The sequence below is a fragment of the Diospyros lotus genome, chromosome 5 (assembly GCF_014633365.1).
Source record: "Diospyros lotus cultivar Yz01 chromosome 5, ASM1463336v1, whole genome shotgun sequence".
Lineage (NCBI taxonomy): Eukaryota > Viridiplantae > Streptophyta > Magnoliopsida > Ericales > Ebenaceae > Diospyros > Diospyros lotus.
The window spans coordinates 361,045-385,720 of record NC_068342.1 but is presented as its reverse complement, the minus strand read 5'-3'; the positions used below and the strand labels follow the sequence as shown (position 1 = coordinate 385,720).

The window sequence follows — 24,676 nt, the reverse complement described above, 5'->3', positions numbered from 1 at the left end:
CTGCACTGCCAATTAATTCGTATAATAGCGATGGTTTGCGTATATTTATATGAATGAATTTGGTTTTCTCGTGATGGGTTCGGAAGATTCCGATGTTCACGACGACGGCGATGGCGGAGGCAAAGCCTCGTTGGAGTTGTGCTCCATTTGCCTGGAGGCTGTGACGGATAATGGGGAGAGATCCTGGGCGAAGCTTCAATGCGGGCATCAATTTCATCTGGGTAAGTAAAGATTGAAGCAATTCGATTCTGAAGTTGCGAGCTTATGGGGAATTTGGTTGAGATCTGAGTTTAGAAATATTGACCGATTGATGCATACGCATCACTGATATTCTGATGCACATAATTGAGTTTGTGTGGCACGTAGTTTTTGGTTTCATTTTTGCTTTATTGAAAATTTTGATGAACTTTTTTTTGATGGAGATCCATGTTGTGTTAGACGAGATTTGGTTGAAGATCAGAAACACTAGATGGTCTGAAAGAGAAGTGATTTTGGGTAATAGCATCTTCATATTGTTTTCTAATGCAAAATAGGCTACTTGAGAGTTGACTTGTGACGGACTGGAAGGTAAAGTGGTTTGAAGTAGGTTGGCATTTTCTTTGAACTGAGTGGAGAAATTTATTCGACAATTTAGTTCTCTATTTGTCTGCTCGAGGATAAGATTTTTTCTTCCGAGATGGGGAGCTAAATTTTTAAAGAGGTTTTCTTCCATATCTTTCATTTAATTTTTCCTGTTGAGGTTGACATGGTATATGCCATTCGCATTTCTCCTCTTTCAAAACTCACTGCTTCTTTCTTAGAGGTTTTCTTCCATATTTAGTTTATTAGATTTTTTTCTAGATCTGGAATTAATCAATAATGGTTCTTGGGAGGGGACTTAAAGGTGGATCATCTTTGAAGCAGGAGTAATGCCATGATAGTAATTTTAAACATGGCATCCTATTTAGCTCCTCCTTCCTTCTTCTGTACTTTGGCTGAAGTCCTTTCCCAGAATATACGCAAGTTCATGTTTATGTGTTAGGAAATCTGATAGTATACTGGACTATGGATAACTGGTTGCTCCTATTACCGGGGTGGTTTCTGCCTGTTGCTATGTTGATGTAGATTAGGAGTCCCTTGCAGCAAAATACTTAAGGAGCAAAATAGTGGCTTTGTGGAAAACCCTCCTTGGCTCCAGTCCCCTTAAATTTCCCAGTCTCTCTCTTAACATCTTTGATGTGCCTTGGCAAGTTCTTTTTTGTAAGAGTAAAGCCAACATGCCTACAGAAGTTTTTTATATTTATGATAGAATTTTGGTTGGGGTTCAGACTGGCTTTTAGTGTCATTATTTATTTTTTAGGCCATCAGCTTGGGATGGTTAGTATGGGTAGTATTACTATGTTGAGAAGTTTAAGTCTTAGCTTCACTTGGCATTAGAGTATATTGCATTGTGTCAATTTGATGGTACTCTCACTAAGCCTGTTACATAGTTTAAAGATATGAGCCACTTAATCTTTGGCAGAGACATTGAACAGATGATTGTTATGAAGCTCAACATATGTTTGAGTGCTTCCTGCTATTGGTGTGACTTGTGAACCTTCTCTTGGACCAGCATCATAAAGATTGTCTTCACAAATTTTTTAATTCTTCTTAACTGTACCCTGGTTTAAGAATTAAAAATACAAAAAATTGAAAGTAAATTTGTTATCATTTATTTTTACATGTTAATGTTTTTTGGATCTAGAACAATAAGGTTACTTTTTTGTGATTGGAAGGCCATGGGTTCGAATTGTACAAACAACCTCTTTGCAAAACAAGGACAAGGCTACATAGAAAAACAACACTCCCCCGACAAAGTGGCGAACCTTGGTCCACTAAGGATGCCCTTTTTTTAGTGATTTTTAGAACCAACCGACCATACTTAGTGGGATTAAGGTTTGATGTTGTTGTTGTAGTGATCTTTGCTAAAATTGGGATGTTTTGAGTTCAATTCCTAGAAATAATTTTTAAAACTAGTTCAATAAACATGTTGTAACGACTCTGCTCCCGGAGTCCCCACAACCAAGGAAACCGAGAGGGAGCGTTAAAAAGAATGGACATAACATAAAATTCAATTAAGAACATTTGCTCCATTATGCAAAATAATGAAAACTACCACCATTTTTCCATTCTGACAAAATAAATATCATTCTTTACATCTCACTAGGTCTCCTCATATAACAGCGAAAGCCATAAGCCTTCACTTACAACATCATTCATTTAACACATATATTAGGGCTCAACCGCCCAAACCTCTCAATAGAATTACAACAAACATATACTACCTTCCTTTACATCCAAACCATCCCCAAGACCTTTTAGTCAGGAGAGCTCTGTACACATCTAACCCAAAATGATCATGCCCCACTAGAATCACCCTCCACCTTAGCTTTGCCTTTACCTAGAATGATGTTAAACAAGAATGAGCCACAAGGCCTAACAAGTATAATATAAAAGAACATATCATGAGAATATAGATCGCAGCATTAGGTAGACTCATGAAATACCAAACCATCAGTGACATAAAGCAACAGGAACCATCAAAAGATCTATACACAATAGCATGAGTCCACAACTGATGTAAAACACGATGGCATGAGTCAACAATGAATCGAGATCTACTGCAACACGAATCAATAATAGATAGACTCATCAACGAGGAGCAATGCAACACAACACCATTATTATCATCACATACACCCATGCCATGCACCATCCTCACATGCTCTATGAATGAGATCTGCAAATCTTTGAAACCACATAAACTCACATACATATGTACATATCAAGCGACTCTTGGGGCCCTTTAGCTCAATCCAAGGCATAGCCCATAGATAGAGTACGGTTCTTGGGGCCCATTAGCTCAACTCAAGGACTATGCTCATATATAACATACGAACCTTGAGGCCTATTAGCTCAACCCAAAGCCTTGGCACACAAATATCATACACAATATAACGATCATATCACATTATATATATAAAACATGCTCATGAAATGCTTTCCATACACAAGCTTCCATATGGCCCAACATCGGCCCCTTTATCCCTTTATCATGTTTACGCATGCACATTTATCCCCCAAAACATTTACCCAGAAGTGAAATCAAAAAGGAAAACACCCAAGAAACAACTTGTTTTTCATAGCGGAAAAATAGCAACATTGGTTGACAGCCCTTAAAAATTTTCGACAGAACGATCGACAGCTTCCAGGGCATCTGTCGACTAGCAGTGTGTTTTGGGGTGAACAGTTGACAGCCTCAAGCCATCTGTCGACCGACAGAACATTTTGCAACTCGAAACAAAGCATTTTCAACGCCACCACATGCAAGCCACACCAAATCCCTTCCATATTCTACACCCTAGTAAGAAATACATCATTCCCAAAGAATTATAGGGTGGAACAAACCCTATTTAAAGATCCAAGAGGCTTCGACAAGAATCATCAAGAAACAAGGAAGAATTACAAAGCTTTCTACATAGACATTTTTCAAGAACTCTTCTTCCAAAAATAGAGAGTTTTGGCTAATAAAACACAAAGATACTTTGCTTCAAGAGTTAGAGAGCTAAAGGAGAGATTAGAACTTGCATATGAAAAGAAAGAACAAGAGGAACTTACCTTTACTAGCTCTTCCTTTAATTTGAGCTTGAGAAAAGCTCCTACAAGGATCCAATCTTCACCAAACTAGAAGAAGCCACCCAAGGGAAGGAAGAAGATGATGGAAGATCAACCACCACTCTCTAAAATTCCTTCTTGAAGCACCAATGACCAATGAGAAAGAGAGAAGAAGAAAAGGAAAAGAGAAGAAGAAATCACCGCCTCACGAGGCACTCTCCTTCTACCAGTTTCCACAAGCTTCTCCCTCCATCCCTCTTAAATTTATCCATTGGATGGCTTGGAAAATCGTGCCTCAGCAGAAATTGGTCGATAGCTCGAAGGCATCTATCGACAAACTCAACACCATCGGTCGACAAACTACATGGAACGGGCAACCGACAAAAGCCAATTCCTCTCAAACATCCTCAAACCGCCTCAAACGGTCAACAACATCTGTTAATCGCCAGTGTCCATTGCACTAAACGGTCGATAGCCTTGCCCTATCTGTCGACTGCCAGAAGTCATTTCCTCCTTTGACTTTGATTACTCAACTTCAAATTTAGCTGCTTTGACCATCAAACATCACATGTGACCTTCCACTTCACCCACAAATAACGAGTAAGCCACAATTTAATCAACATAGAGTTAATCAACTTATTTCCTTCCATTTATTCTTTTTCCAAAATGCCGGGTCATTACACATGTTCTCTGAGTTTGTTAGATTGAAAACAAAAAATAGTTCTTAAAACTGCAACAAACCTGGCAGTTTAACTTAAAAACCTATTTGAGGTACTTAAAATGACAATGCCAAATGGTTTTAAATTGATAATTTGTAGCTACCACAGGCAGTTTAAATCAAAGCTTTCCAATCCATGTTCAGTGATGGTGAATGAAAGGTCCTGTTGTAGCTATTGCATAAGATATGTGCATTGGACTCAATTACTGGTAGTCATTCAACAAATATCTTGTCTGAAATTATTCTGGGGACATTCCAAGATTCTGGGGTTTTGTATGTTTCCTAATGCTCTGCAAAATTTTGAGAAGCTGATTTCTTTTACATATGTTCAGCGTTTCGCATTTAATTTCCTGTTTTGCAATGAATAATTTCTACTTAGATGTATTGAGATCTGTGCTGATCTTTGTTGTGTTTGTCATGCCCTTGTGACTATTTTCAGATTGCATTGGTTCCGCATTCAATATAAAAGGAGCAATGCAATGCCCCAACTGTAGGAAGATTGAAAAAGGTCAATGGCTTTATGCGAGTGGGTCCCGACCCTTTTCTGAATTTAGCATGGATGATTGGACCCATGAGGAGGATCTGTATGATATAAGCTATTCTGAGATGGTAAAGACATCATCTTGTTGACTTTTTTCTTTTGTTTATGTGGATTTTGAATGCTTACTCACTTTTGTTGTTGGCATCTTTAAAATGCTTATTCATTATTATTTGTCTTTGTGTGAATTTGTACTCTCATTGTCTCTCGTCTGAAAGGTGAAAGTTGACTGGTATTAGTTGGATTCCTCTGAAAATGGAGAGAAATTTCTACTGAAAAATGATTTGGCAAAGTATTGTTGACTTTAGGGTTAGGCTCCCATCTGCATGATATATATCATCATTGGAATTTATTATGGAATGTACTTGTTAAGCTGCTATATTCTTGAATTGCTTGTTTCCTCTACTCTTATCTGTGGAATATTTCTTTTGGTTTCCTTCATCCCAGTTAAGCAAGTTGTGTAAGTGGAAGTGTTTTGCCATTTTATGTCTCATATTCTTGATCTCTACTAGCACTTTTTAATGCGTAGCAAGTTACATTGCCCAGTGCCCATATATTATTCTGACAATGTTTCATAATACACTCTATTCTGAGAGATTCATGTGCTTTAAGGGAAAAGAATAAACAATTAAATAACAAACATCCCTTAGATGACCCACGTTACATCTTCATTTTGTTATCAGTTATCATGATCAAGGCTTGTTCGGTAGAAAGAGCTATTTGGTTTTGAGTATTCTGACAATGGTACAATGGCCTTCAATTTCTTTTAAAATCATGCGCGGATGCTATGCTCTCTTTTTTTCCCTGCTAAGAAAAAGGGGATACCTAGTTGACTAGGGACACAGCATACTACTTTCTAAACTGGTGGGACTCAACACATTGGCCATCTAGGACATCTGAGAAAATTCATGTTAGGAGTAGTCCGAGGCAGTATCATCAGCTTTCTAACTCTTAAATCCATGGACCATGTGGTGGACGACCACCCAAGGTACCGAGGGCCAAATTACTAAAACTTGAGACCTCAAATCTCAACATGAGGGGTGACTCCCATTGAGCTACCACCTTGAGTGGTTATGCTACTCTCTTTCTAATACTCTTACAAGTCAACCTTATACAAGTGCCTTTAGTTTCTTTTAATACCATATGCGAATGTTTGTATCATTCCAGAAGTTCTTTTCCTTTTGCCAACATAACTTGCTTGAATTTTGTTCATTAGTCAGAGCTGGGTGGTAACCATCTCTTTTGTCACTTATTTGTTTGTAATTTCACTGTTCTTCACAATATGGACCCTACTGCATTCTTCCTTTTAGCAAAGTTAAGACAAAATCTTTCTTTTTTGGTACCCATACTTTTACTTGGTGTCTTACAGCAGACTTGTCCTTTGCATTTGTTTGAAAAAGGAGCCCTGCTTCTTTATTTCTAGGGCAGTGAAAACTACAGATGGTATTTTATTTGTCTTGTTCATTTAAAGGCTTAAAATTGTGGGGAACAAGCTGGACTCTAAATGGGTTGATTTTAATGAATTCAAGAACACTGGGGGTTCTCCATTTGGTTATTTTAGCTGCAGTATCGATTTTTTTTAGGATTTCATGGATCTCAAGAATGCTGAAAAACTATGCAATTCTGAGGGTTGGAGAAGATTTTAAATCTGGTTTACCCTCGGACAGCTATAAACTTGTCTGATGAGGATGAGGAATATCACCTTCAATCTTCGCTCTCTTTGATCATTAGCAGCATATATTCAGAGATCAATAGGTCAGATGTTACCCTCCTTAAGCAGTGCTATTCTATAATTGAAAGCTCTTTGACTCTAGCTTATATCAGATGTAGTTGATAGATTGTGTATCTTTTTGTTCCCCTCTTCTTTTTGTTTTCTTAAAAACCTAGGAGTGTTCTTTGCTTTGATATTATTCATCTCGTCAGACTAAAGACTTGTTGCTTGAGAGTGCATTTTTTTTTTTTTTTGAACTTTTTTATTTTCATATGTTTATCTGTGTTTGCCATGGAGTTGGAAGTGAACCTTCATATATGAAGAAAGATATGAAGAATGATATGTTTCCTTTGGCAGAGTTAATGTTATCCGTGTGAATGTTGATGATCCAAAATGTTTACTAACTTGTTTCCAAAATACTTCATATGCACAGAGCTGCACTATTCAAATCTCACAATGACAAAAAGATAAATTTTTTTGCTCTGCTCTGGTCTCTCTATGTCAACCAGCAACGCATGCCTCTCTCATCCCTCCCTCCCTCTTTCTAACTACCCTCACCATTTTCTGCTTCTTATCACTCAAATCTCTCTCTAAACATCACCATCAGCTACTTCCCCTGTGCATGCCCCTCTCTCTCTCTCTCTCTCTCTCTCTCTCTAAGCAAGCAACAATGTCTTCATTAAGCTAAAAGAAGGGTAAATTACACAGCTTAGTAGTTGGGTTAAATTCAGAAAATACCTGCGATATTGAAAAGTTACACTCCGTACCCCTGTCAAAATATGTTGGCTAACTGAGTTAACAATGTCAGTAAAATGATGTTTGTACCCTTTGTCTTCAATAACCAATGAAAACTTACCACACTATAAAACAACATTTAACTACAATGTGCCATGTGATCAGTAATATCGTGATCAAAACACATTTATAACTCAACATCTCCTGTCCAGATAAAAGTTGACGCTTTATTACTATGGCAGGGAAACACACCAGAAAACCAACTAAGTTTCCCTCTTCAATCAGCAGCTCACAAATTGACCTCATTGAACACTGTAACAGTCACAACCCTGCCCCTTACCTTCTCTTCTTCAACAGACCATGACCATTTTCTCTGTCTCCAGCCACCAAAACCTAAATCTCCATACAGCCAAAGGCCCCAACCACCATTTTTGGTTTTATTTATACTTCTCCATTACTCTCCTTACTTGATAAATGGCATCCATTGTTGACCTCTTTTCGCATTAGCCGAGACTAATTATTTCTTATATGTTTTTTTAATCACAGATAACGTGTTATTATTATTATTATTATTATTATTATTATTCTTATTATTATTATTCTTATTATTATTATTATTATTATTATTATTATTATTATTATTATTATCATCAGTGACAGAATATATCCTAACTTGAGTCTTACTTCCATGTGCTATTTTATGTGCATAAAAAATAATCTGTTGCCCTGATTTGGAATTTTTACTAAATGTGTGAGATCTAATATAAACCTTGCTATGAAACTACAGGCAGTTCTAATTAGGATTTATTTCTTAAATCCATGTACACTTGGATAATTAATAGGACGTTAACATCTGGTGACTCCATGCTTTCTGAATCTGCCATCTGTTAATCAACACTATCCAATTGAATTTTATGTGTGGTCTTTGCTATTTCTTTTCTTTTATCCTGATTTCTGCAACACTGTTGTGCAAATCTGAAAATATGTGTGTGAGAAACTATATACTGTTGCTAACATTAATTTACTCCCCATCCCTGGGGTTCTGTCATTTTCCATACAAATATGTGCAAGTAAAGTTTGACTGGATATCTGTTGACCATGTAAGTTTTTTTTTTGGTCCCTAAATGGTTTTGCAGGCTTTTGGAGTTCACTGGTGTCCATTCACTGGATTAATGCAGCTTCCTTCAGCTTTTGCGTAAGCATGAGTTTTCCACATTATACTTTGCATACGAGGTTCCTTCCCTGCAAATATGATACCAAAATTTTGTCACTTTTTTGTATATGAAATGTTTTCTATTTGAATGCCTTTGCATATTTATTGAATTTTTTATTTTCTCATTTGGATGCTTTTCATCTATGAATTAGTACTCCACACCCATGTACCTTCTAATTTTTATTTGATATGGTATTTTTATTCATTTCGAATATTTTTTGGAGTAGATTATAGTCGACTTTTGTAACATCCTGCATCAAACGATAGGAAGGACTGGATCAACTTACCCTGATGGGCCTACACGAACTTGGCAGGGGTCACCCATCTTTGAGCAACTCTAGTTCAAGCACGCTTAACCTGAGAGTTCTTTATCTACATTCAGCAGTGTTCTAAAAATCGCTCTAAGCGGCCACTGGCCGCACCAAATATGCCTTAGTCCAGCCTCCTAGGCGCTGACCTAATTAATCAACTGCGACAACGCCTAAGCGGCCCACACCGCCTGGGTCGCCCAAGTTTTTGCTTTATATATCAGTCGATTTTAGGGTATTTTATTTCTTAATCTCGTCTCTCAGCCTCTCACCCCAAGGCCGTCGTTGCCTCAATGCTGTCGCCTCAACCCCATCGGCTCGCCGGTACTCACTACCGCCATCGCTGCCTCCAGCTCCATCATCGCCATCAAGCTTCATCAACACTGCCTCTATGCCATTCGCATCCTCCTCGCTGCCTGAACATAGTCGCCGCCGCCGCATCCTCGCCGTCAAGCTCCATCTCTGCTGCTAGCGAGCTCCACCTCCTTCATAACCTCTCTCTCTCTCTCTCTCTCTGAGTCTCTGGTTATTGGTTTCTCTTTCTCTCCGTTACATTGTTTCTGTTTTTTATTTTTTTTATTTTATTTTTTTGTTCTATTTATATATTAGATATGTATTTAGTTTTAATTATTATTAATTATATATAATATATGTGTTTTTACATGATGAAGAAGATTGAAAACAAAAAATTATAACACAACAACAACAACAACAACAACATATCCAGCCGTTATCCCACTATGTGGGGTTGGCTACATGAATTCTAGACTTCTATGTGGGTTACATCCCAACAGATAGTTTGTCTAGAATTCATATTTGGATCCGACTAGGTTTTACGCTGGCTGTCGGCTACCTAATGCAACCCTGCTCCTTTATCCGGGCTTGGGACCGGCAGTGGATAATATCCCCTGGCGGAGTAATGATGAAATGAAGTTTGAACACCATCTTCACATGGAGAAGTTTCATGAGATGGTGGTGGGTGGTGAATGGAGATAATTAATATGGTGAAAACAAAAAATTATATGAGGTTATTAGTTATTTGCAGAAAATAATTTCTGTTTTCATTATATTATAAAACAAAAGTTATTTTGCTATTTTATTGTTTTAATTTGATTATTTTGTAGTTATTTTGCAGTTATGGCATGATATGTTATTGTTATTTTGAATATTAAGTGAGGTTATTGGTTATATATATATAGGTTTCTATTGCAAGTTTCTCCAATTAAAAAAACATAAAATTTTTCTAGGCTCCGCCTAGGCACTAGGCCCCAGCCTGACGCTCGACTAGCACCCAACGTCTTTTAGAACATTGACATTCAGTCCAAAAGGTATTAATTGGTGTTATTTCCTTCCTTACTATCCTCGATATATATACTAGCTTCTCTAAATCTCTTCTTAGACCTGATCTTAGGCTCTCAAGGTATTACATTCTCCCCCCATTGGGCACATGATATTCTCGTCATGTGACCTTACAACTGGTCTCAGATCTTCTCCCTTTTGGGGGCTGCCATCCTAAAAGTCTGCCAAGAGCCGCTCCTTGTTCAGGCTTTTGTGCGCCGCCGCCACTCTTCGCCCTCATCGGATCGCCTTCTCCAAGGGTCAACTCGAATACCACCTATAACATCTCACATCGAGCGATAGAAATGACTGGATCAACTACCCTAATGGGGCTACGTGAATTTCCCAGGGGTCACCCATCTTTGAGCTACCCTAGTTCAAGCACGCTTAATCCAGGAGTTTTTATCCATATTTAGCTCAAAAGATATCCAGCTGGTATTGTTTCATTTCTTACTATTCTCGATATATATATTAGCTTCTCTAGAGTCCCTTTTCGGACCTGACCTTGAGCTCTCGGAGTATTACAACTTTAATCAAACTTTGGTTGCCTTTTATGCCTTTTTGATTCTTCAGGAAACTGGTTCTTACCCTACGATGTAGATGTGGAATCTTGTCTTACATTATTGATGGTGTCCTTTGCATCTAATGACAGCTCAACATAGAAAAAGGAAAACAAAAAGAAAGAAAAAAGAGATTGTGGCTTTGTGATAGAGAAAAATGAGGCCACCTTGGTCTACTACTATTTTCTGTGGTCTTGCATATTGTAGCAGAAAAGTCTAGAGAGCCCGACAGGCTTACCGATCGGGTTACCGAAAGGGGGCAAAAAGACGAATTTGCCCCCACGCCCTGCTCTCCTTTCCTCTTCCATGGATTGCCCCCCTTACTCTCTCATCTCCCCTCCCATGGCCGCTACCCTCGCCTCACCTCGGCTCCGTCGCCTCTCTGCCATCGCCGACAGTCGATGACTGTCGGCGATGGCAGAGAGGCGACGGAGCCGAGGCAAGGCGAGGGCAGCGGCGGCCATGGGAGGGAGGAGGAGAGAGGCAGGGGCAGTGGCCCTGCTTTGCAAAGTGGGCGGGGGCAAATTCGTCATTTTGCCCCCATTCAGTGAGGCGCTAGGCGCTCAGTAGGGCTATCTAGCCCTGTAGAACGACTCTATTGCAGCATATCCAAAGGCATCCTATTTTACTATTGAGGTCTCATGACGTAAAACTGGGGCTTTAGGATGGACAAACAGAGGGTTAAGACTTTTCTCATTGGTCAATCAAATTTGGCAGTCATTTATTTTTGACATCCCCTGATGTCAAGAAAGGGTTAAGATACTGAATGTCCCATCTGTTTGCCATGTTTTCATCAAGTTGACATTTAACACCAGTCTATTTTTCTGGCTTGCTGACAATAGGTGACTAGGAAATACAATATGCTTGGTGATAAGTTAAAGTGCCATAATATCATGTGCTGCTGAGTTATTTGATAGTTCCTTTATTGGACCCTTGTTTCTAACCTGCAAAAAATGTGTAACTGTAGATATGAGATGCTTTTGAGAGTGGGTGTCGGTAGCAACGGTAGGTTGTTCCTTTATGACTGGAAGGTGGGAGGTCATGGGATCAAGTTGTGGAAACAGCTTCTTTGTGAAGAAAAAGTAAGGCTGTGTATAAAAGCAACCCTCCCCTGGCCCTCATAAAGTGGGAAACCTCATGCAATGGGGATGCCTTTTTTTTAGAAATATGAGGTGCAGGGTGATAGTTTTTAAGCACCGAGAACTCATATTTTCCATATAGTTCTTTGATGTTTTGTGCTATGTTTTGAGGTCTTCGGGGCATATGAATCTTTTCTCCCTAGACCCCCTTTAGTTCAAAGTAAATGCTTGTGGAAAGTGTTTACTCATTTCTGCAGTTTGACATGGCAAACATGTTGAGTACTTTTTAGAAAGTATTTTTCATCAAAAGCCCAGTTGACTTGTGACATGATATTTTTCATCAGAAGCCCAGAATTGCTTAGGTTTCAAAATTCCACAATTCTTTTGCAGTATATTAAATTCTATAGTGCTTGATTCAACAATGGAATGAGGGAGAAGGTGTGAAGATTTCCCCTCTATTTTCTCTGTCAAGGCTTTGGGTTCTCTCTTTCTCTCCCCCTTTTGTGGTTCCTCAAAAACATAAATGCTCCTCTTACAAAACTAGCCATTCCAACTTTGAGTTCACAAATTGCTCTCTGTTTCTTCAAAGACCTAAACTTCAACTCCCCTGCCAGCCTCTCTCGATCTCAGACAAAGATAAAATAGTCCACACATTTCACCAACCCAAAACTAGTTCAAGAGGAAAGTTTATTTTATCTAGCTGGATCAACCTGTAGTAAGGCCTAAATATAGGAAATCTCATACTAATTTATCTTTTGCTCTGATTGCTAGTTTCTTCTTGTGTTTATATAACTTGTCCATTGGTGCATTATGCAGTCTTTCTGCTTTATTTTATTGATGTTTGTTGCTGTTTTTTAATTTTAATTGCTTATTTTTTTTCTTTCTTTCTTCAAGTTGAATCAATTCTCTCATGTTCATGTTTCTCATGTTTGCAGCGAGGGGGAATTTTCATCAAATGCATGTAAGGTTTTCCTTTCTCTAGCTGAACTGGGGCTCATTTTAAGTTTCAGGAAAAGCCAGTGTTCTACACTTGAAAGTTTAGTAACTGCTTTTGCTTTAATGCAGATCATGATATTCTCGAACAACATGCTATCTTTACTGAGCAAACAGCTGTATCCTCTGCTAGTCATCCTTGTCCATATATTCCATATTTTGGACCGATTCACCCCTCTTCATCAAATTCTGGTGGGAGTGTTTCAGACGGTACTAGCTTCAATAATTACTGGAATGGGCCATCAGTTCCAAGGGAGATACCCGATTCATATACTTTCCCTGCTATGGATGTCCACTATCCTAGTTGGGATCATCATTCTTCTCTCTTCTCCACATCCACATCCACGTCAACATCAACCAGCCGTGCTGTTGGTGCCGATCAGCTTTCAGTTGTATCTGTGACTCAGAGGGCTGCTAGGCCAAATTTGGATATACCGAGCCCAGGATCTTTTATGCATCCATTCGTAGTGGGCCACAGGTAAGCACTTGTGAAGTTGATTTGTGTGCATGTTTAGTATTTTCCTTGGGGGGGGGGGGGGGGATATGGATGTTTCTATCAACCCCCACAAATTCTTCTGATTACAATCCTGCATGTGCTCAACGTTAACCTGGGTTTATGCATTACTGCAGTTCTGCTGCTAGAGCTGGGAGCTCAATGGTATCTTCAGTGGTTCCTCCTTACCCCGGGAGCGTTGCTCGGGCCCGTGACCGAGTCCAGGCTCTGCAGGCATACTTTCAGCAACCCAGCAATGCACCACGCTTGCAACCATCCATCATTTCAGGTACACGGAGATCTAGCAGTCATAGGGGTATGGCTCATGTTGGTCCAGTTGCCCCATTGTCTGACCAGAGTGGCGGCTTCCACTTCTTCCCATCAGCTGCTTCTGGTCGAAATTTCCAAGAAACAGAAAATCCGGTTCCAAATCGCTTCCATGCATCATGGCAAAGAGAACATTTGACCTCGTTATCAATGGGCCAAGGCGAGGCAGATCTTGGTTGGGGGCCATTTCTTCAGGCTACTGGTGGTGGTGGGTCAAGCATTCGCCTGAGGCAGGGATCTGAAAGGATGCCATGACAATTGATCAGAGACTCGTTATTCTGGTTTGGTGAGAGAAAACGCCCAACGTTGCGAATGAATGAAACCAACATCAAAGAATTATGTACAATTTGAGGAAGAAAAAAACACACAATGTTAAAAGGCTGTGCGTCCGCCCTCCTAGACAGACTCCTATTCAATGATGCCCTTCCTGTTTAAAGCTGCTTCCTGATGATGGGTGGAGTTGATGATCATGTTCGTCATCATTCTTAATGACGATTTAAAATAAGCTGTGGAATTAAAGTTTATGTTGGTTATGATGCGGGATTTATTTCTTCGGTTACTACTACTTGACCTCCCTCCCGAGGATCAGGCAGGAGGCGGCTTCTTCTCCGGAATCTTACATTGTTCTGTTTGTTACGTTGGTTGGTTTGTTTGTGTTGATTCTGTCAACACCAGAGCTTATTAGAGAAACAATTCCAATCAGAGGAATTGATTTTCTCCTTTTAGAAGAAGTACACATACTAGAGCTAAGCAAACCCAAGTAATCATTCCTAGCCCATTGCAGCCTGAATCTGTTTTATTAGTAACAATCCACTTAGAAGCGGGAGCATAAAAGGAGATATCACTACCAAAAGTAAACAAGGCACACAAGGTCTACAACAAGCACTACCGAACAGACAAGAGAACATAGTTTAATCGCAGTATAAGTCAATGCTCCCAGCTAATATGAGAGTTCGAAATCCAACGTGCGGATGCCGCTGACGAGTTCTTTTCTATAGGGAACTGGGTTTCTATAAATAACATCTCAGAGTGGTCTATTAGAAACTTGATTCTCTGGGGATACTACTCGAGCGAGCCTCTTCCTTAACCCGATCTCACCTGCATATTACAAACACAATAAAATGAGTAAAGCATGAAATGAAAAGAGGACGTAGTATAGGAGGAGGTTGCAAACAACTGCAACAACAGAAAAGGTAAAAACTCCTAAATTAGGAGCCGAGAGGAGAAAAGACGAATACAGGTGAAGGGGACTGAGAAATGCTCCTGCTCCCGCTGGGGCTGCGTACTGGGCTTCTAGTCACCAGCTTTTGCCGAGGAGGCTGCAGTAGTACCTCATGTCAATTCCATTTGTTTGTGTGGATGCGCATATGATTGTATGACTATTACTAATTTGAGTTTTAAAAAAGGGGAGAGGGTGACGGAGGGTTGGTTTTTAAGGTTAGGGGTACAGTGCATCAAAACATCAAGAACAAGGAGAATTCACTGACCGATGGCAATGGAGATCTGGACCTTGATTTAGATCTGCAAAAAAGTTTCAAAAACAATCCAATTCAATAACCAGAATTTTGCCCTAAAGCTTTGATCCAAAAGCATCCATGTCACTTCCACCCAGGATAACAGAAGAACTTCTAACATATGTTAGTTTCAGCCTCACCATTACGACAATGATTTTCACCCAGCAGGTCAAGCCAGACCAGCCAAATCAAGAGAAGACCAGAATTGACGCACCACATTATATAACACAATGAGAAAAATCAAGAACACCATTCCCATTTGTATGATCGCATTCCAAATTGAGATCCACAGGGCAAGCCCTACAAGAGGTAAGACGTTGAACAGATGTCGAATTGTTCATACTGCTCACTTAGGGTTGTGGTACCACTAGCACTTCATAGTAATCCAGCTATAAATCAAAATCGGCAACTTTACTTATTAAGTCTAGCATCCAAGGGTTCCACCATGAATAACATATTAGAATTAGTGTAACATCAAGGTTTTGCCAGAGGTACCCATTGACAAAATAGCATACCTCCACAACCAAATGAGTTGCAGGAATTTGAGCACCATATCCCACCAAGTCCCTAACATGCAATTCCAGATCTCCTCGAAGAGCCGGATCTAGAAAAAAAAAAAACAAGGCAATCTTCATAATCATGGCATCAGAACCACGCAACCTGGAATCCTTTCTCAATTAATCCCCACCCACTTCTGAATAATAAAAAGAATTGTGCAAAGCAAGGATAGTACAAGGGAAGAATGTGAATAAGATTAAAAAATGAGGATTTTTTAGAACATTTTTTCCCAGGAAAATGACATTAGAAAAAGATCATAAAAAGATGCAAAACCTTTTTTTTTTACTTTTAAGATCCAAACATTAAATCAATGTACTAGAATGCATTTCAACGCCCGATGCAATGAATGATAAGTTGATGGGACTCAGTAGAAAGGGTGTTCAATGAAGTTTAACAAATGTTTTGAGCCATTAAAAAGGCAGACAAAGATCTAGATTTGAATCACTCATTTTTTATGGTTAGATAAAAGAGAGGCAGACAACAATTTTTTTTTTTCTTTTTCACTTTTCTCCAGGGGGTAGGGAGGGGTGGACAATGGAAATGTTTGGGTATCCACATTAACCAATAAATCTGGGTCTATCCCCATAAGCACAAGAAAAGTTAAAGAGGTTGAAAAGTCATCAATAAACAAGAGACGTAGACATTCCCTCCCCACACCAGAAAGGAGAAGAAAATTTAAAAAAACTCCACAATGAGGAATAAATTGAAAGAACAGATGTGGCTAACTCGGTTACACTTCCAGGCATTTCTGTTTCAGCTAAATCAATGTACTTATCCACAAGTCTTTTCACCTTGGAGTGCATGGATCTAATTGGTCTAGAGATATTTATCTTCCCAATAACCAATTTCTCTTTCTACTGTTTTTGCTAAGCAAATCCTTGACAAAAGGTTGAACAAAGCACCACAACAATTTTTTCGATACTATCTAAACTTAATTTTTTTGGAACTCAAGATATCATTTTAACATTTGTCTAACATACAGTCAGAAACAGTTAAATTTGATTTCTGGAAATTATTCAACTTAGTTTTGGAGAAAAGGAAAAAAAATAACACTGCCAAACAACTTTCCATGCAAGGATTTTAGGCATAATAATGCAGGACAAGTAATAGAACTATGAAGCATAACACGATTGCAATTTGCCACTTTATAAAAAGCAAAACAGGTATTATCGAATAGCAATAAAGTACATTAAGGAAACATAAGCAAGAAATAAATGGAACAGAAGTCTTGAAACATGATTCTGAGGCCCTGCACTAACCCAGGAAAGGGTACCAGACAATTTTGGTCAACATGAAATACAAACTTCAGATAGATCAAGGAGAGAATTCCAACGTGATAACCTAAGGCCCCATTTAGTTTTTTAGAAAAAAAATTTCTAGTTTTCAACTCCAATTTGATAACTAGACAAGTCCTAACATTTTATGTTTCAGAAAGCCATAGCATTCATTTTCAGAAAATTTAGAAAACATTGGAAAAGATGTTTTCCAATTAGTAGTATAAAGTTAAAAATTAGGAAAAAAAATAGTTTCCTATTTTCTATGAAGTTGAAAAAATAGAAAAAATTGAGTTTCCTATTTTAACTGAACAGGCCCTAAAAATTTTGAGTAATGCTGTTCATCTCTAGTAAAGATGAATAGCGGTGATATGGCAGCTCATGTGGAAGTGTTTGGTTGACATTACACATCTATTCAAAGAATATAAAAAATAAAATCTGTTTAGCGCCCTTTCATCTTTCCTAGGCAAACACTTCCACATGAGCTGTCACATCACTGTTGTTCATCTCTACTGGAGATGAATAGCATTACTCAAAATATTTTGAAGCAGAAAAAGAGATTTCTTTACACAGGAATTACAAAATAACTACGCTACTACTTATTAAATGAAAATTTGCATAAGGGCAGATTAACTGGAGCAGCATTAAGATCATATTAATAACCTAGATAATTGTGCCAGAGCTAGGGAGAACATATCTAGACAAAAGCAGCTAGGACACATAAGAAATGAGGTGACATCCACTGTGAAAGTACCATAAAGAACCTCATAAAAGTTAAAATGAGAATTTTCTACAAATCTGGAAATAGACACACACACAAAAAAAAGGTGCATTGGTGCATACCTTGAGACAGAGCGCTGTGATGAATCAGAATGATGTTGTGACGAAACAGACCTTGAACGGGATCTACGTGTAGAGCGATTAGAATATTTGGCTCTAGGAGACATGCTGCATGATGACTCAATCATGTAAATTTACATTAGGAATAGAACTATGCTTGCTACAACCTTACATTCCATAGGAATCAATCAAAGGAAGAAAAACAGGGGAAGGGTGAGGATACCTGTCCCTGGTATTATAGCTACAGCTGCGACTAGGACTCCTTGAGTAGCTGCGTCTTGAATAGTAAGGGCTACGGCTGGGACTCCTTGAGTAGCTGCGTCTTGAATCATATGGACTACGGCTGGGACTCCTTGAGTAGCTACGTCTTGAATCATACGCCATGACCTATAGAGACAGTCAATAGATACCACACCAATAAATATAAAACTTACATTTGACAGGGAGAACAAAAGAAAGAAGTAGGATGGCAGTCCTATTGCAAACAAATAGTGGATAAGACAAATGTTTCAAATGAACACTAGATAATTCTTCATTTCTTTGGCAATAAAGCCTCATTGAATAAAACAAAATGCAGATGGAATAATGAACACCAGGTATCAGAAAATCCAATATAGCATACCCTTATATAAGCCCGAGAAAATTGATTCCGAAAGAGAGAGTCATCAAGTTTTCTGATCTACATAATGAAGAAGTGGAACAGTTAGGGAGACAATAGTGAGCATGAAAATTCTTCCAGAAAAAAGGCTAAGACATTGTTTAGAAGTAAAACCCAGGTTGAAACAGCCACGACAACATCCTAGGGTATAAGTAACTACATGGATTTCAAACAGCATCAGATTCAGTGGAATTAATCAACTCACCGCATATTTCATGTCTTCAGAATTTGTATAGTCTACAATTCCTCTCATACCTACAGATCATAATTAGATAGTTAAAACAATGTAAAATCTTCTTCAAATCTAAATAAAATTTTCCAAACTGAAGAACTGTGTGTATATATATATATATATATAAACTCACTATGGGGACCATCATCAGCACACATCCCAAACATTTTGAGTATGCATAAGGGAAACATAGTCTACCAAGATAAACTACTACATGGAGAGAGAGTATTGGTAATACATACAATTTAACAAGACTGCAAAAATAATAAAAATCTATTTTACCATGAAAGGGATCAAACCCAAGTCATAGCGAACCTAACAAAGCCCAGCAACATGTAGCTCAACTGAATATTATTAATAGATTAACAAAATAAAAAGTAACAGAAAGAAAAGCACAACATATGCATAACCAATAAAAAAATCAGTTCCCTGTACAATTCTTATCAATTAGAAACCTTAGAAAATATATATTGCAAATTCCAGCTCCACAATTCCCAGGTTTCATATACACATAAAGACATCAATAGCCCTATCTAAACTCAGTGAATCATTTAACAATGCCTCCTGGAACCAGATAAAATTCATCTCAGAACCAGGATCACGGAAAACTTGCCATCACGATCATAGAAACAAGTGTAAGTTAACTTAAGTATGAAATCAAGGGTAGGTTAACTTACCATCACGATCACGGAAAACTTGTGAGAAACAGACATCCCCAGCTCTCCGCATGTGATCCTAGTAAAAACACACAAATTGTAAGAAACTGTAAAGGAAAAAAAGGCTCTCCAGCATGCAGGTTCTCTTCTTCTATCTGTTTGTTATTTTATTAGTGGGAGTGTTTAAACAACCACCCCCACGTAAACATGCAACAAAGGAGTACCGGAAGAAAGGAAATTCACAATCACCTTCAGGTCTTGCCATGAAGCAGAAGAAGGAAGTCCAGTTACCAAAACTGCAAGGAAAATAATTGCAAACATTTCTTAATTGCTTGCAAGTTGATGATACAGATAATACAAAGTTCAGTCTGGGGGGAACAAACCACGATAGTCAGACCGCCTAGAAACTCCACCTCGACCACTACCTCCACTGTAACTGCTGTAGCGATCAACAGATGATGATCCTCGCCCACCATGTGCAAATTCAACCTATAAAAGCACAAGCACAAGATGAGAAATTGAACAATGGAGCAACATCAGTATGGTAACAATATATTTGAAAAGCCATTAATAAAATGAAATTCAGATTAACAACTTACACGTAAGCGATGCCCATCAAAATTGTATCCATCCCGACCACGAATGGCATCTTCAGCATCACGATAATCTTCAAACTGAAATATATGCAAGGAAGACAAATTTTGAAAAAGAAAAATGAAGTGGAAACAAATGTGAATGAAATTGAAGAATCTGCACTAACTTATAATGCCAAAACTTATCAAAGGGAAACATGCACCTCGAGCCAACATATCAACTTTAGAACATTATAAGTAACATCTTAACATTGGAACACCCGGGAGACAAATTCTACAGACAATGTTTACATTTGAGCTTACCTCCACAAAGGCATAACCAGGAGGCCTTGGAGGAATTTTCAGATCAATATCCACAATACGGCCATACTGCAGTAAAGAAACCAACATTAGTAGCAAACAGTCTCACTCACAGGGGAGAAGAAAAAGAAAAGAGGGGGGGGGGGGGGGGGGGGGTGGAGTAGCTCAACCTACCCTACTTTTTTTTTTTGGTAGGTCTCAACTTGCCATACTTCAACATGCTACTTACGTGCCAACACAAAGAATGCATAATATATATTGGACCAATCAGGAAAGCAATTCTCATGCCCAAACTAACCAATTGCATCTATGATCTACCTACTTGCCAACTCAATCCTGATAGCTCAATCGGGAAATTTTACCAAAATTTTACTTAACAAGAGTCAAAACTTAGATCCATGTAGTTACACAAATACTCATACTTGATTGTCCATTCTAAAACCTAAAATCTGTTAAGAATGAAAAGTTGTGTTAGGACACCAAGGATAAAATAGTAAATCTAGTAGGCATTTTCTGTTTGTTCATGTTCTCTGTTTCAGTTTATGCTGTAACTGTAACTGACTTACCGCCAACCTAAAGGAAGTAGCTATATAAAGCTACCAGAGATGTACAGAGGCCTTATTGTAGAAATTGATAATTGAAATTCAGTCTTTTCCCTCTAGAATTCTCTCTCTCTCTCTCTCTCTCTCCCTTGTTCTCCCTCACTACCTCTGTCTCTCCCTCATTCTGTTCTGTTTTCTCCCTCCAATCTGTTCTCCTCCCTCAAAATTCCGTCTAAACCCTAGCTCAACTTTAGGAACCTAACAAGTTGCTACTTCTCACGTTAAAGCAACTCCCACAACATGGAAATATCAAGTTACAAAATCCACTCTCACCATGCCTTGACATACATTAGTTAGGTCCACTGGAAAAATGTACAATTCATTTCCATCAACAACAAAATAATAAATTGCATCAAATCAACAAAGAAGACAAGAATTATCTAGACTAAAGAGAGAAGTGAATGCAGGATGGATAACAACCCACCAAAAAATTGAGAAAAATGCCTACACTTTCCTACCCCATACTCCATGCTCTGTAAAACACAATTAAGGGGTAAACCATATCTCAATTGTTAACAGAAAAAGGCTTCTTGCCAGTGGGTGTTGTAGAGGGTCCATGTTCAAGTGTAGGACTTCTTTTCAAACCATTTTTCCAAGTATGGGTTTAGAGTGCCATCTTGATAGTGTAGGCATAGACTTTGTGGAAGGTGTTTCCAAAAATTTTTTACTTAGCCAGAGATAGAGATAGCTACTGCAAAAGAGACTCTCTCTCTCTTCCACACTCACCCCCGGAGGGTGGGTGGGGGGGAGGGATTAGTATTTGGTTACCACTGCATAGGCATAATGTCTAGGATTATGAATTTGACTCCATGACTGCATTCTTTTGGATTACTTAACAGCCAGCCCATAACCAAGCACAACGACAGCTAGGCATGACACCAATCAAGGGTAAAAATTTTTACTGTTTGCTTTGAACTTAGGGTAGGACAGGAGGATGGGTTCCTTGTAATTATTTGCAGAGTAAGACTGCCAAACAATGTGGCTTTCTTCACTTTGACAGCATCATATAGCTCTATACTTATTACTGATAACTTGAGAGAGAGAATGCATGTTAAGAGAGACTGGTGCTTCATGTTAAAGTATGGAAAGCATTGTTGGACCATCTCCTCTTACATAGCCTGGTTGCCTATCACTTGTGGGATCTTGTTCTCAAGCTTTTGCAGTGTTTGTTGGGCAATGCTTGCATTTATTTTGGATTTAGTTTCCATAAGACCAAGGATAGGTTCAAGATTGCTTTTGATATCAAACCTAATGTGACATGATGTTTATGAAAAGGGAAAACACGTAAATAAAGTAAAAAGAAAACAAAATAAAAGAGCCTTCGAGTTGCAGGAAATTCTATGTATTATTTGAAGGGAATACTTCTCATTCACTTTTTCCCCCATTTCTGCTTGTGGATGATGGAGGATGCCCCCTTTTGTATTTCCTCCTCCACATCTTTTGCTGATGAGAGATGTTCTTGTAGATAGATAGTTCAAAAAGTTTGTAAAAAAGTGTACTTGTCTCCTCCTGACATTCTATAGATATAATATCAAACCAGCATAAAGAGAGTGGCCAATAAGCACAAGCTCATTAAAACATAGATGGTATGCCTATTGCATTGCCCAATTGTAACTCAAATTAACAAAGGCCTGGACCAAATATTTATTACTTAAAGCCAGATGAATCATACTTCACAAGTATGTCAAGACCCTAGGGTTTCCTAGGGTTTGAATAGGAATTTGGAAGAAGAAGAACATAATTAGAGGGAGAGACAGAACAGATTAAGGGGGACAGAGAGAGAGAGAGAGAGAGAGAGAATGAGAGAAAGATGGGAGAGAGGATTGAAAGAAAAGGACTTGTCATTATTCTCTGATACTTCCTTACTGCTGTGTAGGTCTCTTTATAGAGCCTCTAGTACACTTCATCAGCTAATTCAACCACCTAACTGACATACCTAACCGCCTAACCCTTTTTAGTTAGCCCCCAATGACTCATACAAGATAAATGCCAATCAATTACAATTATAACCCTAGGGTTGTGACAAAGTATTGCTACAACTTCAAGTAAATCACATCACCTTATATATCTCATTAACCCACACTAACTTTATCACTCTTCTTCAAGTAACTTCCCCAGTCAAATGCACTACTCTGTCTTCCCCATTAGTTTAGACAGTCTTCATTCTTCACACACAAACCACTTAAATTAGTCTTCTACAATTTTGTTCATATTAAAATAGTCATTAAAAGCCTTAACACCGAATCTGACTTGAAAATGCCCAAATTTGAAAAAAAAAAAAAAAAAAATCATTTTCCTTTTCCAAACCATTACTACGATATACACAAAGTCGATTAAAACATTGCATGTCATCCCATAATGGCCTCAACTCATAATTGTATATTAATATGTATGTCACAAGTATGAACAGATATAGTTCACAACAAAACCAAAGAATTGAAATGAGGAGAGGGGTTCATCATCAAAATTATACAGCCAGTTTTACAGAGAATTATAAACAAACCTTGTAAAAGAGATCCTCAACTTCTCTTTCACGAATATCACCAGGAAGATTGCCAACATAAACAGTTCTGCTCATGCGGCTACTCATTTTGCCTGCAACCACCACAAAATTTTGTCCAGTTCAAACAAAAGGAGCGGTATGAAACTGCAACAGACATTAATCAATTAGAACTCAATTATTTTATTTGACCGCATAAAAAAAGGTGCCCAAGAGACCGCGTCAAGTACGAAATAGCCAGATAACCCTGGTAAATGATATATAAACCAACAATCAAGAAGCCCCCTTAAAATTAATCGCTGATCAAGAAACGAGAAATGAGTAAAATGATTAAAAAAATAAAAAATAAAATTATTAATTTTCTACTACACGCAGAAACCCTACAAGCGTTTTCCGTCCATGTAAAGCCCTAAATGAGAGAGAAGAAATCAGAAACTGAACCTACGAACGACGATCGGGTAAAGATGTATAAATAAAAGCAACAATTTGAGAAGACGAGTTATCAGAGAACGGATCCAGAAACGCACGCAGATAAGAGAAATGAGCTCTACAAAAGACGAAATTCAGAGGACCGGTTATTCAGATAGTTGCCTTGGAGTGGCCCAGGCAAATGGGTCGGTAGGAAAGAACAAATAAGGCATTGATTTGATCTGATGAGAAGAAGAAATGGCGTACCAACCTGATAAGGGAGAAACCAGGGAACAAGGGCGTGAGAGAGAGCAGCCCAGAAAGAACGGTCTAGAAGCTGCCCAAAACAAAGAGACGTATGGAGAGAGATGTACACACCCACATATATATATATATATATATAATATAGAAAGAGAGCGTTGAGAAAACGGAAACAAGCGACCGAAGGAACTGGCCCAACCCAATATGCTGGCCCAGCCCGGCCCAACACTGTACTAATCAGCACCAGCCCCATAATTGGGTTAAAAACAGCTTCTTCTTTTTTCTTTCACAAGTAAGATCATATTATATTAATATAAAATTAAAATATTTTTTAAATTAAGATATAAAATAATAAAAATAAAAATAAAAAATATTTTAACATTTTTATCAGACTATTAATTAAATTTTTTAGAATATATTAAAAAATGAGTTTTGTTTTTATTTGTAAGATTCAAAATAAATTTAAAAAGAGAGATAAATTTATTTAAAAAAATTCAAATAAGAAATTATGCGAATCTCTTTTATGAATTATTAAATAAATATAATAAAAAAATTAAAATATTTTTTATATCTTATTTTTTTAATATATATTTTAATTAATAAATACTAACTTAACAATAAAAAATGTTGGGCC

General features: G+C 38.1%; 2 protein-coding genes across 11 annotated transcripts; one reads left to right on the top strand and one right to left on the bottom strand.

The window, feature by feature from the left end:
- The first annotated feature begins 49 nt into the window (after positions 1–49).
- On the top strand, positions 50–14,179 carry LOC127801997 (E3 ubiquitin-protein ligase RFI2-like). Its single transcript, XM_052337597.1, has 6 exons — positions 50–221; positions 4,791–4,960; positions 8,472–8,530; positions 12,769–12,794; positions 12,899–13,304; positions 13,457–14,179. Exons 1-6 carry the CDS (start codon positions 50–52, stop codon positions 13,899–13,901), a joined length of 1,278 nt encoding a protein of 425 aa, XP_052193557.1. The 3' UTR covers positions 13,902–14,179.
- Positions 14,180–14,393: 214 nt separating this feature from the next.
- LOC127801998 (serine/arginine-rich splicing factor SR30-like) lies at positions 14,394–24,152 on the bottom strand. Of its 10 annotated transcripts, none has more exons than XR_008023249.1 (16): positions 24,053–24,152; positions 23,377–23,468; positions 20,275–20,340; positions 19,978–20,052; positions 19,762–19,867; positions 19,628–19,674; positions 19,400–19,457; positions 18,696–18,745; positions 18,455–18,511; positions 18,056–18,219; positions 17,836–17,940; positions 15,676–15,764; positions 15,301–15,549; positions 15,134–15,167; positions 14,885–14,965; positions 14,394–14,744 (listed from the first exon to the last, which is right to left on the bottom strand). XR_008023249.1 is itself a non-coding variant. In XM_052337598.1 (14 exons), the coding sequence occupies exons 2-14, from the start codon at positions 23,461–23,463 to the stop codon at positions 14,730–14,732; spliced, it is 945 nt and encodes a 314-aa protein (XP_052193558.1). In that variant the 5' UTR covers positions 23,464–23,468; positions 24,053–24,152; the 3' UTR covers positions 14,394–14,729. The 10 variants fall into 10 exon arrangements, 6 of the variants coding, with proteins under 6 accessions (XP_052193558.1, XP_052193563.1, XP_052193561.1 ...); XR_008023248.1 differs by having other exon boundaries at positions 15,301–15,460; XR_008023247.1 differs by having other exon boundaries at positions 15,301–15,764.
- Between the last annotated feature and the right edge of the window lie 524 nt (positions 24,153–24,676).